Source organism: Salvelinus alpinus, chromosome 19, assembly GCF_045679555.1.
Source record: "Salvelinus alpinus chromosome 19, SLU_Salpinus.1, whole genome shotgun sequence".
NCBI lineage: Eukaryota > Metazoa > Chordata > Actinopteri > Salmoniformes > Salmonidae > Salvelinus > Salvelinus alpinus.
Window position 1 is genome coordinate 37492344 of NC_092104.1, and position 13860 is coordinate 37506203.

Here is a 13860-nt window from a genome sequence, read left to right on the forward strand (position 1 = left end):
TTAGGTATTTGACGTTGGTGTCTGTAATTACTCTGGCTGCTTCGGTGCTATTTCTGACGGTAGCTGTGATGGTAGCTGCAATGTAAAACTGATTATAGCTCAAATATGCAAATTTTTCGAACAAAACATAGATTTATTGAATAACATGTTATAAGACTGTCATCTGATGAAGTTGTTTCTTGGTTAGTTTGGTTGGTTCTTGGTTAGTTAGGTTGGTTTTGTGCATGCTACCTGTGCTGTGAAAAATGTCTGTCCTTTTTTGTATTTGGTGGTGAGCTAACATAAATATACGTGGTGTATTCGCTGTAAAACATTTTAAAAATCGGACATGTTGGCTGGATTCACAAGATGTTTATCTTTCAAATGCTGTATTGGACTTGTTAATGTGTGAAAGTTAAATATTTCTAAAACATATATTTTGAATTTCGCGCCCTGCACTTGAGCTGGCTGTTGTCATAAGTGTACCGACGTCGGGCTTGCAGCCCAAAGAAGTAAACAAAAAAAAAACTTGAATGAGTCCTGGTACTGTATGTTTAATAAAAATCATATCAGACATTATCAAAAATCAAATCAAACATAAATGTACACAATATAAAGACAAACAGTGCATATACAAAAATTCCTTGTTGGGTTGCGTCGCTGTCGGATGAAACTCTCTCATATCCAACAGAAATGTTTCAGGAAATTGAAAAAAGCCATATTGTCCCATTAACAAACATACAGTTATGAAATGACAGATGCTGTTTTGAATACATTTTATTGTTCCTAGAGTATTTTCAGAATACATTGAAGGGAGTACTGCTTTCAATACATGTCAAATTGAGTTATGAGGTTTTCATCAGACAGCGATGTTATGTTTGTTTACTGGCGGCCTGCGGGTGATTTTTATTTCCAAAGTACTCCCACGCATTATAGATAGACACTATATATACACAAAGGTATGTGGACACCCCTTAAAATGATTGGATTTGGCTATTTCAGCCACACCCATTGCTGACAAGTGTATAAAATCGAGCACACAGCCCGGCAATCTCCATAGACAAACACTGGCAGTAGAATAGCCTTACTGAAGAGCTCAGTGAATTTCAAAGTGGCACCGTCATAGGATGCCACCTTTCCAACAAGTCAGTTCATCAAATGTCTGCCCTGCTAGAGCTGCCGCAGTCAACGGTAAGTGCTGTTATTGTGAAGTGGAAACGTCTAGGAGCAACAACGACTGAGCTGCAAAGTGGTAGGCCACACAAGCTAACAGAACGGGCCCGCCGATTGCTGAAGCGAATAAAAATTGTCTGTCCTCGGTTGAAACACTCACTACCGAGTTCCAAACGGCCTCTGGAAGCAACGTCAGCATACAAACTGTTTGTTGGGATCTTCATGAAATGGGTTTCCATGCCCAAGCAGCTGCACACATGCCTAAGAAAACGCGTTCTCTGGAGTGATGAATCACGCTTCACCGTCTGACGGACGAATCTGGGTTTGGCGGATGCCAAGACAACGCTACCTGCCCCAATGCATAGTGCCAACTATAAAGTTTGGTAGAGGTGGTCTGGGGCTGTTTTTCATGGTTCGGGCTAGGTCCCTTAGTTTCAATGAAGGTAAATCTTAACACTACAGCATACAATGATATTATAGACGATTCTGTGCTTCTTTCAACTTTGTGGCAACAGTTTGGGGAAGGCCCTTTCCTGTTTCATCATGACAATGAATTGGAACGCCGACTGCGAGCCATGCGTAATTGCCCAACATCAGTGCCTGACCTCACTAATGTTGTTGTGGCTGAATGGAAGCAAGACCCCACAGCAATGTTCCAACATCAAGTGGAAAGCCTTCCCAGAAGAGTGGAGGTTGTTATAGCAGCAAAGGGGGACCAACTCCATATTAATTCCCATGATTTTAGAATGAGATGTTCGACGAGTGGTCATGTAGTGTATGTGATTGTGTACAAATGTAAGCAAGGTTTGAAATGATTATGCTATAGTCAAATATTATATCTGTTTTGGCTTCTTGCGGTCAATTTGCATTCTACAAAGAAAAGAATTGTCCGGTGGCTGAATCTAGTTGATGATCCCTGCTTTAGGGGCTACCACCATGTGAGTGTAAAAGGTAAGATGATTACATTTTTCACATGCAACAAGACCCTCTGTGTTTTTTTGTAAAAAAAGATATTTCAACTGGCCTGAGTCAAACGTTTTATCCTCTCCACCACACAAAGTGCCATCAGTCGGTTGATGAGAAGCATCCTATATTCACAGTGTTTTCTCTAATATCTAATACAAAAAATGTCTCTCACAAAGCATCTGAGATATTTACATGTAAGACGCCTTGACAGATATTTAAAACTAACCACAGATAATGAATAAGTATAAATCCACTTGTGGTGATGCTCCTTATGTTGTGTCTGCTTTTATCCATAAATAAAGGCATTGAGGCAATCAAAGCCACATACACACCCACAGTTGGGGTGAAACGGTCCCTTTATGTATTATAAATGTTCCACAGGTTCTGTCATGGGCACTTGGGGTTCAACATAGTTCTCCTCCTTCCCCACCCAGTGGATGCCATGGCCGTTCTCTCTGGGGAGGTGTGGGGAGTGCTCACGGTCCAGAGAGGCAAAGGTGGTGAACTGCACCCTCTTCCTCTTGCTTGTGGGGGAGTGGAGGGACTCAGTGCGGTTCATGGGCTTGGCCCCGAGGGAGCCCCCACAGACCAAAGGAGAGGAGGATCTGGAGGAGGCTAGGCAGCTGGGCTGCCTGGGCAGAGAGGCAGTCTTATCAGGCCCAATGTCTATGACTGTTGTGGTGCTGTGGTCGTCTTGCTGGAGGGGAGTGCCAGGCACGTTCATCACCAGCTCTGCATCAGTGCCCAGCCACACCCAGTCGTGCTTGTGCCCCGTGGGCTCCTGGCCATGAGAGGAGGGATGTTTGTGTCTGAACTTTACTACGTAAGAGATGCAGTTCACCAAGAAGACCAGGATGGCCAGGCAGAAGACCCCCAGCAGAGCGTACATGCCGATCTCCAAGTCTGAGAGAGGCCGGTTAGACAGCATTTCCTCATTGCCCATGTCCACCTCGACTCGCTCCTGGTCAGGCACCTCCACCTGAGAGGGGAAGTTATTGTAGTTGATCAGGTTACCAAGTGTCTTCACAGTGCTACTGACTGCAACACTACCTATACCTCCAATTAGCCCATTGTCTGTCCCCTCAGCTGTGCCATAGTCACTAGGGCTGCTGACATCACTGTCATTGATGGGGCTGGCAGGACTGTTGATGGTTGCAGCATTTAAGAAACTTCCTGATTCACTCGCCCTGCCCATTCCGCCCTGGCTGCTGCCACCGCTGGTCATGCTCCACGGAGCGGCGTCTGGCTCACTGGATTTGGCTGTTGTGGTGACCTTGCGCATGGCGCTCTCCTCCCGCTCTGAGGCTGAGCTGCTGGGCAGGGGCTGCTGGGGCTGCTGCTGCTTCCTCTCACTGTCCACCTCCTCCCCATCATTCCCATAGTCACTGCTGCTGTCCTTACTGCTGCCACTGCCAACCCCACCTCCACTACTGCTGCTACTGTTGTTGCTACTATTGCTGGAAAAGCGCCGGCTGTTGACCTGGAACTTGACCTTGAGGCTGCCGCTGCCCACGGCCAGCGAGCTCTTCCGTTTGGACTTCTGGCAAGCCTCACAGATGGCCATCTCCACCCTGACCAGCACACCCTGCCCCTCGCCCTCCGCCACCACTGCAGGCGGGGAGCCCTGCACCGACACCACGCTCTGGTCCAGAGAGGTCAGTGTCACACGGTAGTAGGCTGGGTCATAAATGTCCAGAGGGGTCAGGGAGCCATCGCTGAACTGGACCCAGGAACTAACCACAGCCTCCTGAGGAGACAAAATAACAAACAATATTTAATATTATTAAACTCAATCTAAAGTATACCTGTGTCTGATCTGATTGTCATTCAAGAAGATCATAAACAGCACCTGTTTGGGGCTCTGCAGCACTTCCTGTATGGTTGCCGTGGCGAGGATGGCCCTGTTGCTTCCTGGGCTGAGCTGCAGGGACAGAGCCAGGCCGGTGACCAGCTGCACCCCCAGCTCTGTGATGGTCACTTTGTCATTCACTACCGTCACCGTCTTCTCTGCCAGGAGGGAGTCAGACAGGGGGGAGAACACCTTCGCGGGCACAAAAAACAGAGTGCATATCACATAATGTAAATATCACGTCATGATAATATCCAATGTCGCCTCTATAGTTAAAGGCCCATTTAAACATGCAGTCAGTCAGGCTTCCCACCAGGCCTGATGGTTACCTGGATGGAGGTGGTCCCCATGTCTTGTCCTGACAGCACCCTGCCTGCCTGCAGTCTGGCGATGCGAGAGTCCTCCACCTTGAGGAAATGGCGCACAAGCCTGGTGACGTCCACCTGCCAGTCTGAGCCCAGAAAGTAGACCTGGGGCTCCCGGGGGTCCGACTGCTCGGCTATGAAGTGTGTGATCACACGCACAAGGGCATGCTGGAACTGCAACATGCAGCCTTTACCCTTCTTATCCTCCTCCTCATCACTGTTCCAGCTGAGCCTAGGGAATTAATAGAAACACTCTGAATTAGGCTACAGCACACGTCACACCTGTCACAAAACACACACGCAAGCATGCACACACACATATTCTGTGCCCTGTCCCTAATCACTGTTTCCCATTTTAATTCTCTCACTCTGTAGATTGGATCACATTGAGGTATTTTAATACATTATGTAATGGTATTAAAACACAAGCCGGATCTCGTTGAGAAATATTATTTGTGATAAAAAAATACACTAATTTTAGAGTTAGTGCTTCCTTTTAAGCCACTAGACTTCACTGTGTGCCAGGAATGGGGGTAGTTGGTGGGTGGGCTCTACTGTACCTCTTGCTGGTCATGATGGGCACCCTCCATCCCTTGATCTGGCTGAGCTCTGTGTCAGACACCTCGATCTGGAGGGGCAGCCGTGGGACCCACACGTTCATCTCCAGTTGGGCACTCAGGTAGCTGTAGGTGAAGTTCACCATCATCCTCACCTTGCCCTTCATCTCCTTCCCATTCACAAACACGTAGTCACACCTGTCTGACACCTGGACAGGGGACAAGGACAAATAACAGCAATAGTTAAAGATCAGAACAGGCCTTACCAAAACAAACATTCCCTGTCATTTATGCTATTTATGGGTGAATATGTTATACTATATAATCAGATTAAGCATGTGACCAGCTTCTAAATTAAACTACTGTATGTACAGATTTGTTCTATTACACATGAAATATAGCATTTATTTGTAAATCAGTGGTGTGAAAGTGGGACTCTCTTGGTCTTTAAATGATAGAGAGATCTTATATGATGCTAAATTACACCAATGAAAAGGAGAGATAATGAAACCAGACATTAAGTTATCCTTAACCGAGGACAAATAGTTCCCAGAGCTTTAATGAACTCAACAAATGGCTCTGCCGTATCTTAGCAGTGCATGCCCCACTATGGTAATATAGTCAAACTGCTGTAAGAAACTGCGAAGGCCATAATAAGATATGACATTGAAAGGTATGTTAATCCAATAACACACTGTGCTATATTGGACATAAATCTTTCACAACCTTATCCAAGAATACATTCATTACATTTTAATTTCTTATGTAACCTTGGTAAGTAGTTTCTGTCAGCCCATTGAGAAATTTCATGCATTTTTTTCAACCATGGAAAACATACTGCAGGTTCAGCCCGGTTCTATCAAAGTTCCTTGCTTGAAGGAATTGGATCATTTATGGAGCATTGAAATTCTGTTATCATTGGCTCCGGTAAGTGCTCAGGGGAGTAAAGAAAAATGGCCTTGACTTTGACAGACTCAAGGGAGGAATGCAAATAGAAGAGATTCCTACTCTACCTATCCATGAACTCAGCAGTTAGAAGCTGCATTGTCAGAGTAATGTCCTGTTTGTTGTGGGGGATCCTGTGATATCATAGTCAGCAAGTAGCTGACAACAATTACCTTGCACACTGACTAAAACTCTGGTTTGGTTAAAAGACTATCGAATGTTCCACATGGAAAATTGAGTTGGAAGGGGAGTAAAAGTGTGTTGCTGCAGTTTCTCATCCAATCTAATGTATAAACAATTGTACAACGGGTGGTTCTAATCCTGAATGCTGATTGGTTAAAACCATAATCCAGCAGGTGTCTATTACACAAGTTACCAGCGGCTAAATCTATGATGTTAAAATGTCTATTTACTCTGTTCCATCCGACGGCGCAATCCACTGTCTCATCAGCCCAGCCAAGCAATTTATCAACTTGATCTCCACTATAAAAAGCATCTAGACATTATCTCACATTTCTTTTAGACTAACATTTAGTTTTCAACAACGGAGATTTGCATAAACCTTGCTGTCTGTCTCTCTGACATTTGCAACATTGTGTCAATATTCAAATTTGATCTCCAGCTGTCCAATAGTAATGAACGTGTCGGGATGAGACAGACAGGTAATTTTCAAGGATATATACAAAGAAATGTAAATTGAAAAAGGGTCAAATGAAACAAAGTGCAGCTAGTTTGCAGTCTTTCCAGCTTCAGTTTGAAGTGATTGTGTTAGCTGTGTTGTTGGCTAGCTCCTCTGAACAACAGTGTCCTGACGAGAGAGCACATTTTCTATGCCAGGCGAAATCGCGCCTCATTAGCTCATTGTTATGGATGTATCCAAATAAATGTCTCTAGAAAACAGCTTAAACAAATGCAAATGCAGCTACTGTTGTTATTCTGGCTGCACTGTTTGACGTGACTGTAAGTTAGCCATCGATAGCCATAGATACAGAACAAAAAGACTGAACGACTGGTCGCGTTTCTGGCAACCGAACCGATAGAACGAACGACCAGCCAGCTTGGTAGCATTCTTAGATTTGTGTCGGGACTATATCTTGTGGAAGGATGAAATAAATTCATCAAAATAACATTTTTAATTAAAATATGTCAATCATTATTTGAATATGTTGGTAACTTCGTTTTGGGCCTAACAACACCCGTGCTAATATATCCTCCAGACACCGTCTTCTCAGGCATTATCACTTAATTGCCCGTGCTAGTATGCACTGATCTTTTTCCAATGAGGTCATGAAGAGTTTTCATGAATAGTTTTCATCCAGAGACAGTAGACAAGGTCAGACAATCATCCCTAATCTAAGAGCCCAGTTACTTTCTTAGGTAAGACTTCTCGTCCTCCCATCTCCAAGCTACTCCATATTAGTTAAATATCACTGACAGCCTCAAACTCTTCCATGTTTACATGGCAACATAACCAAATCATTTTCCAAAGATATTTACTTCAAAATGTGTTTAGAAGTGCTGATCCAAGTCTCTTGCAAGTCTCCAAAGACATCATCTCAGCATGGAGCACATAATATCACTCAGTGTTCTACCATGAAACCATGTCTGAAATGTACGTTTCATTTGATCTATGCCTTTTGTCTTTCATCACCTCATGCAGTATCAAGGCAGAGTGAGAAAATCTCTCTTTCAGGTCAACAAGATTAATTTAATTTGCATCTTTCTCTTGACTGACAAACATTTATCAGTAACTGTGCTGACAGAGTGAATACCAACTGCATGGATAAGTGATCTCCACCCCCAAAAATCTAAGGTTGCCGTGAGTATACTGTATTCATCACACAAGAAGCTACAAACTGACAGAGAATATACTTTTATTAATACCCATTTTAAAAGATAACTGGTTTTAATATTTGACGTGCCAGATTCATCTTAATCTCAAGGCATTTCACACAAGTACCTAAGTGTCCATTAGTCACAACTGACAAAGCAAATGTTTCTATACCTCTGAAAAGCCTTTTCATCATGGCAGATTTGACTTTGTTTTAGCATTTCAGACCAGAGAAAATCAAATGGAATCAAGCCTTGCCATTTATCATCGGCAGATTTCATAGTCTTTTCACATGCGTCATAAGAGCAAAGATATCTGAGTGGAGCCGCTAAACTAAGAAGCTTAGGGAGAATTTTTGCTACTAAAGCTTACTTATACATCTGATCAGCAAACAAACACTATAAGCTTTAAGTCTAAGCTTGGGCCAACTATAAAGGGTCATTCATCTTTTAAATGCATGAATAGTGATTTACATTTTGTTGTCACTATCATAATCCCAATGCTGTCATATCTATTCCATTACTTTACAAAACAGACATCACTTATTTCCTGTGGTCATGTACTAATGGATTTCTTCAAATACAAAACAACAACAGACAAATGGGTGGATAAGCCTTTGTTTATGTTAAACTTATGTTAGTACACAGAGCAAGTTGTATAATTACACTTACATTGACAGAATGTAGATTAATGGCTGTAATAACAAAGGGTTATTGTGCAACAACAACACCCACTGTGAAGTGTTAGTTCTTCCTTTGTTTCCCTGTCAAGTCCTGTTATGTGTTCATTTCAGTTCAGCAGCTGATGGGCATGATGGAGGACGTCACTGGAGCGTCACTCACTGTTTGTTTTGTGATGTGGAAGAGAACATGTGCAGAGGTGACTTTGGTACAACTTCTTTGCCTTTAGCAGTCACTCCCCCCTCTTACACCCACACTAAATGGCCCTCCTCCTGTCTCATAGTCTTGGGGCAGCTAGACAGGACACACACACTCTACCGGCACTCTAACCACAGTCAAAACAGGCTGGTAACCACATGACTAGAAATCATCTCCTTGGTTGTTGGACATGTTTATTCACACCACAGATCTGCAAAGTATCCTGGCAGTGACACCTGTGGGTAAAGTAAGGAAGCTATCAGTGAAAGAAGTGAAGGTGAATGTTAGAGTAGCCCCATAATATCGGTGTTGGAATGCTCTGTGTTTAGCAACTGAGTCTGACAGCTTCATATCAACACCTTAGAGAAACACACTCACCTTATTTGTGTGTTAAAGTGCTAAGTACCTCCATCACTAAGCCATGGTTTTAGCACACATACACCCTTTACCCAAGGATAAATTCCAGGGGACAATGTGGCATCAAGTGGCAGGCAGCCTGCAGTACCTTCAGGATGTCCTCATCAGTGGAGCTGCAGTTGGTGAAGTCTGAGACGTCAGTGACTGACCCGTCCTCCTCCACAGCCACAGTCCTGACAGGCAACACCACCTTCTTCCCAGTCAGCACCGCCGTGTTCAGGATCTCTGTGTCCTAAAGGGAAGACATCATCAGTCTGGAAATAGGTTTAATAAGATATCAACCTAATGTAACCACTCATGGTTAAGATATAAACTTGTTGTAGGCAGGGGGAGCAGGGGAGAAATTGTGAGTGGAAACAACATGACCTGAAGTTGTCATTTCCCATCGCTAGTACAAATACATATTTGATTAATTAAAATGTCAAATTAAATGTTATTAGTCACATGCTTCGTAAACAACAGGTGTGGACTAAAAGTGAAATGCATTTCCCAACAATGCGGAGAGAAAGAAAATAGAGAAATAATAGAAGCAATAATCAATACACAATGAGTAATGATAACTTGGCTATGTACATGGGGTACAAGTACAGAGTTGATGTGCAGGGGTACGAAGTAATTTAGGTAGATATGTACAGTACCAGTCAAAAGTTTGGACACACCTACTCATTCAAGGGTTTTTCTTTATTTTTACTATTTTCTAGAAACTATTACTATTACTAGAACTAGAACTATTTTGTAGAATAATAGTGAAGACATCAAAGCTATGACATAACACAGGTGACTACCTCATGAAGCTGGTTGAGAGAATGCCAAGAGTGTGCAAAGCTGTCATCAAGGCAAAGGGTGGCTACTTTGAAGAATCTCAAATATAAAATATATTTTGCTTAATTTAACACGTTTTTGGTTACTACATGAATCCATATGTATTATTTCATAGTTTGATGTCTTCACTATTATTCTACAATGTAGAAAATAGTAAAAACATAAGAAAAACCCTTGAATGAGTAGGTGTGTCCAAACTTTTGACTGGTACTGTAAATATATATAATCCTTCTTTTATTGGCAATATAACTGTAGCTCCAACCAATATTTAACCATTTTCAGCAGCTCATAGTGGTGAGTGCTAGATCAGTACAGACCTAATGGCCCTCTTGCCAAACATCTATTATCCTCATGTTTGGCTCTCAGCCTGAGGTCACCATCTAATCCGTGATTGAGCTGAAGGAAGTCAAAGTCCTGAAAAAAAATCACAGTACCAATGCCTTCATATTTCAGTGCCTTTTATCTGTATTATATTTTCAGATACTGTTTACTGTATGATATGACAAGATTGATTGAAAGACAATCAAGGTTTTTCCTGTTCACAAACATTAATTTACATGAAGCCATTAAATACATTTATGAACAAAATGCCCAAAAGATGTATCACAAAATAAGATTTTTTTTTGGAAGATATGGTTTTGAAAAAGTATTACTACACAGAAATGCTAAATCTCCCATGACAACAAACAATAGTGGTTTAAGAGGTCAGCAGGGCCTCTTGATTGCAGTAGCACAAAGGGATACGAGCAGATAGAATATTGTAATGACAATTGCTCATAACATTTCTTAGTTAGTTACGGTATAGAGATTATATGATGTATTAATTGCAGAGATCCTATATTAAGAGAAAGAAAACACACACAAAAAAAAACAATAGTGAAGCATCGGTCAGAGACTGGCAACCTCCTTGTACATCATTATGACACAGAGGCATCAATGTCATGAGTACACAGTGAATTAGGTCCCGTTACCAACAATAGATCTCATATATACAATTGTTGTTGGAGGCCTCGTTCAAGGCAAACATCAATTACAATTGCACATTTCACAGGTGAAAATAATACATGCATATTCAAGTCAGGTATAAAATCATTGGGACGCTTGATAAAGATGAGGGGGAAAAAACAATATAAAATTATACAAATACTGAGCTTTATTGTACGCTAAGGCTTCGAGTTCCTCCTTAACCTTATTTAATGGTGAGAAAGTGGAAAATATCTGTACCTTTTTTATGAAACACCATTTTCTACCACCATGCTAGAGTGGCTAAATGCTAAATGCATCAAGGATTAGCATTTAGCCACTCTAGCATGGTGGTGGAAAATGGTGTTTCATAAAAAAGGTATGCATATTTTCCGCCTTCTCGCCATTAAATAAAGTTAAGGAGGATATCAAAGCCTTTGCAGCCTGAATGGAGATTGTTTTAAGTACGAACTGGTCGCCGGGACTAACAAGTGTATTATCGTCTGGCCCCATCAAGCCCAGACGATAGTGGAGATCCATAAAGCCCACTCGAGTCTGCCCAGGCTAATTGGGAGGGATCTTAGACCATTCCTTCATACAGAATCATACATATCTTTCGTCTGCACTTATGGACTACCCTCTTCAATTGAAAACACAGGTTTTCAATGGGGTTTAAGTCCAGAGACTGAGATGGTCAAAGCAAAATGTTTTGCAATGGCCATTTCAGTCTCCGGACTTTGAAAACCTTGGAAAGGGCAGTCCATAGGTGCAGATGAAGGATATCAAGGATCTAGAAAGAAGTATGAAGGAATGGTTTAAGATCCCTCCCAACGTGTTCTCCAATCTCATAAATCCTTTTAGAAAAAAGTCTCAATAACCGTTATCTTCGCAAGGGGAGGGTGACAGAGTACTGAGAACAGGGGTGCCAATAATTCGGAACCCTATCTTTTTTAGATTTGTGTTACTTGTTAAACAAAATATATTTCTCTGAGCATATTTCCTATTAAATAATATAATTTCTTACATTTCTTTGCACACATTATACCTCAGTATTTGAATAATTTATTTTATACAGTCTTTTTTGCAAATCTTTATCAATGGTGCCAATACTTTTGGGCCTGACTGTAGATGCTAGAGTTGAATTGTCAGTCGGTGCTCACCATGACGAGTGTGGCCAGGCCCACAAAGTCTCTCTGGGTGGTGTAGATCTTCATGGAACCCTCCTTCCCCCCATCCCTGGTGTATGCGGGCAACTCCAGGCGCCATGTGATCACCCGGCTGTCTGATTGGCTGCTCTGCTCCTCCACCTCAAAGTCCATCTGTAGGACCTCCAGTAGACTGCTGTCCAGCCTGAGAGAAGATAGAAGAAACAGGATCAGACTGGGACTGTCACTGCCAGAGGGACTCATTCAGCGCGTCTTAACTCAAGCTATTAACTCAAGCTCCGGTATGCGGAGATAAACATTATTCATGGCCGGGAAGTAAACATTTTTAAAAGAAAGGAGAAGAATGGTGCTACCGTAAACAGTCAAGGTAGGGCAGCAAAGCCTAAAGTAATCAAGATGACACAGCAGTGATCCTGACACAGCAGCCACAGTGTAAACAGAGACAAGAAAAGCAATAAAGAATTGATAGCGGGTGGGAAATTCAGGGTTCCATAGTCAAATATGCCCTGGGACACTAGGAGGCTGTTATCATTAGTGTATGGATAGCATTGTTTACACTCAAGAGAAATAAGGAAATACTCATTTGATTAATGTCTGTTTCATCATGCAATAATAATGATTTAATTCCTTGGTATTTTGTCCTTCATCAAAATAACAACAAAAACGTATCTTCCTTCCAAAGTCGTCAGAAGCATAAAACAAGATTATCCACACAAGGGGGTCATTTAATGTTCTTTCCCACATTCATTTCCTGTAGGGCATGACCAGCCGAGCATGACAAATGAGCATCAGGGATTTGATTGTGTGTGAGACACCAGATTAATGAGATGAACAATCCTCCTCCCCTGAAACCTATTACCTCTAAAAAGACACATGTGCCACTGCAGGCGCCAGGCAGAGGGAGGATGGACGCATGAGCTAAATAGGATAGATTGCTCATACCTGTAGCAGTAAAGTTCTCTGATAGCCTGATGCTCGCAATGTACACTAGAATGCCTTGAATAGGACTAGGATAGGATCCCCTCTAATCTGATGAATCTGTCCAAAGTCTCTAAAGTGAAACATCTGTAAAGCATTACAGAGAGTGTTAGGCCTGTTTTAACTGAAAGTATGTTAGATCATCATCATTAACATGGGGATTGACAGTAATGGCTGAGTGCAGTGAATGGGTTTAGACAGCTTTTAACTATGGACTTTGAACACAGAGTCAAGTGAGGTGTCATGAACTCATGAGATCTCACTTGACTCATAATATTGCGCAGCTGGAACTTTGACAATGCAAAGTATAATTTCTATTCCTTTGCAAATCCCTATGAAACACACTACTGAATAGAACATGCTCCACTCACTCTCAAGTAAGGCAGTCCTGTATCCAGCACACCCCCTCCTTCCCCACATCAAGCCCTTACATTTGCACACAACCAACTGTCAAATCTTTTCAAATGTACCGTGTGTGTCACCTTCAAAGTCAAATGCAAGCACAAAGCACCTTCTAATGAGTTCTCTAAGAGCTTTTAAAAAATTCTACACACCATACGTAAAGACATAAAAAAAATAGATTTACTGTAATTGAATAATCTTAGCAAATTAAACAAAAATAGAGACACAAACAAACTATAATAATCAAGTATCAAAACTAGATGTGCATGATTTAAAAGGGGGTCTCTATCCCCTAAAGCAGGGATCATCAACAAGATTCAGCCGTGTGTAAAAAGTTTCTTGAGCGGATGGTCATGGGGCCTGAACATAAATACATATCATTTGTAGACTAACTTGAACGCAAGAAGATATAAAAATGTATTAAAATATAATTATTTTAAACGTTGCTTACATTTGTATACAATCACATATACAGTATCTCTCTATTATAGGGCAAATCCAATAAAGCACATTACTGAGTACCACTCTCCATATTTCCATGCATAGTAGTGGCTGGATCAAGTTGTGCG

General features: G+C 41.9%; 1 protein-coding gene across 1 annotated transcript in view; it reads right to left on the bottom strand.

Annotated features, from left to right (window-relative positions):
* Positions 1 to 517: 517 nt before the first annotated feature.
* Positions 518 to 13860, bottom strand: part of LOC139545492 (transmembrane protein 132D-like) — a 76160-nt gene continuing 62817 nt past the window's right edge. The window contains exons 4-9 of the mRNA XM_071353315.1: positions 11906 to 12095; positions 9049 to 9192; positions 4893 to 5098; positions 4297 to 4564; positions 3968 to 4159; positions 518 to 3865 (exon numbers count right to left, since the gene is read on the bottom strand). Of these exons, the coding sequence (XP_071209416.1) occupies positions 2483 to 3865; positions 3968 to 4159; positions 4297 to 4564; positions 4893 to 5098; positions 9049 to 9192; positions 11906 to 12095 (2383 nt within the window). The 3' untranslated portion in view covers positions 518 to 2482. The remainder of the gene's footprint in view (positions 3866 to 3967; positions 4160 to 4296; positions 4565 to 4892; positions 5099 to 9048; positions 9193 to 11905; positions 12096 to 13860) is intronic.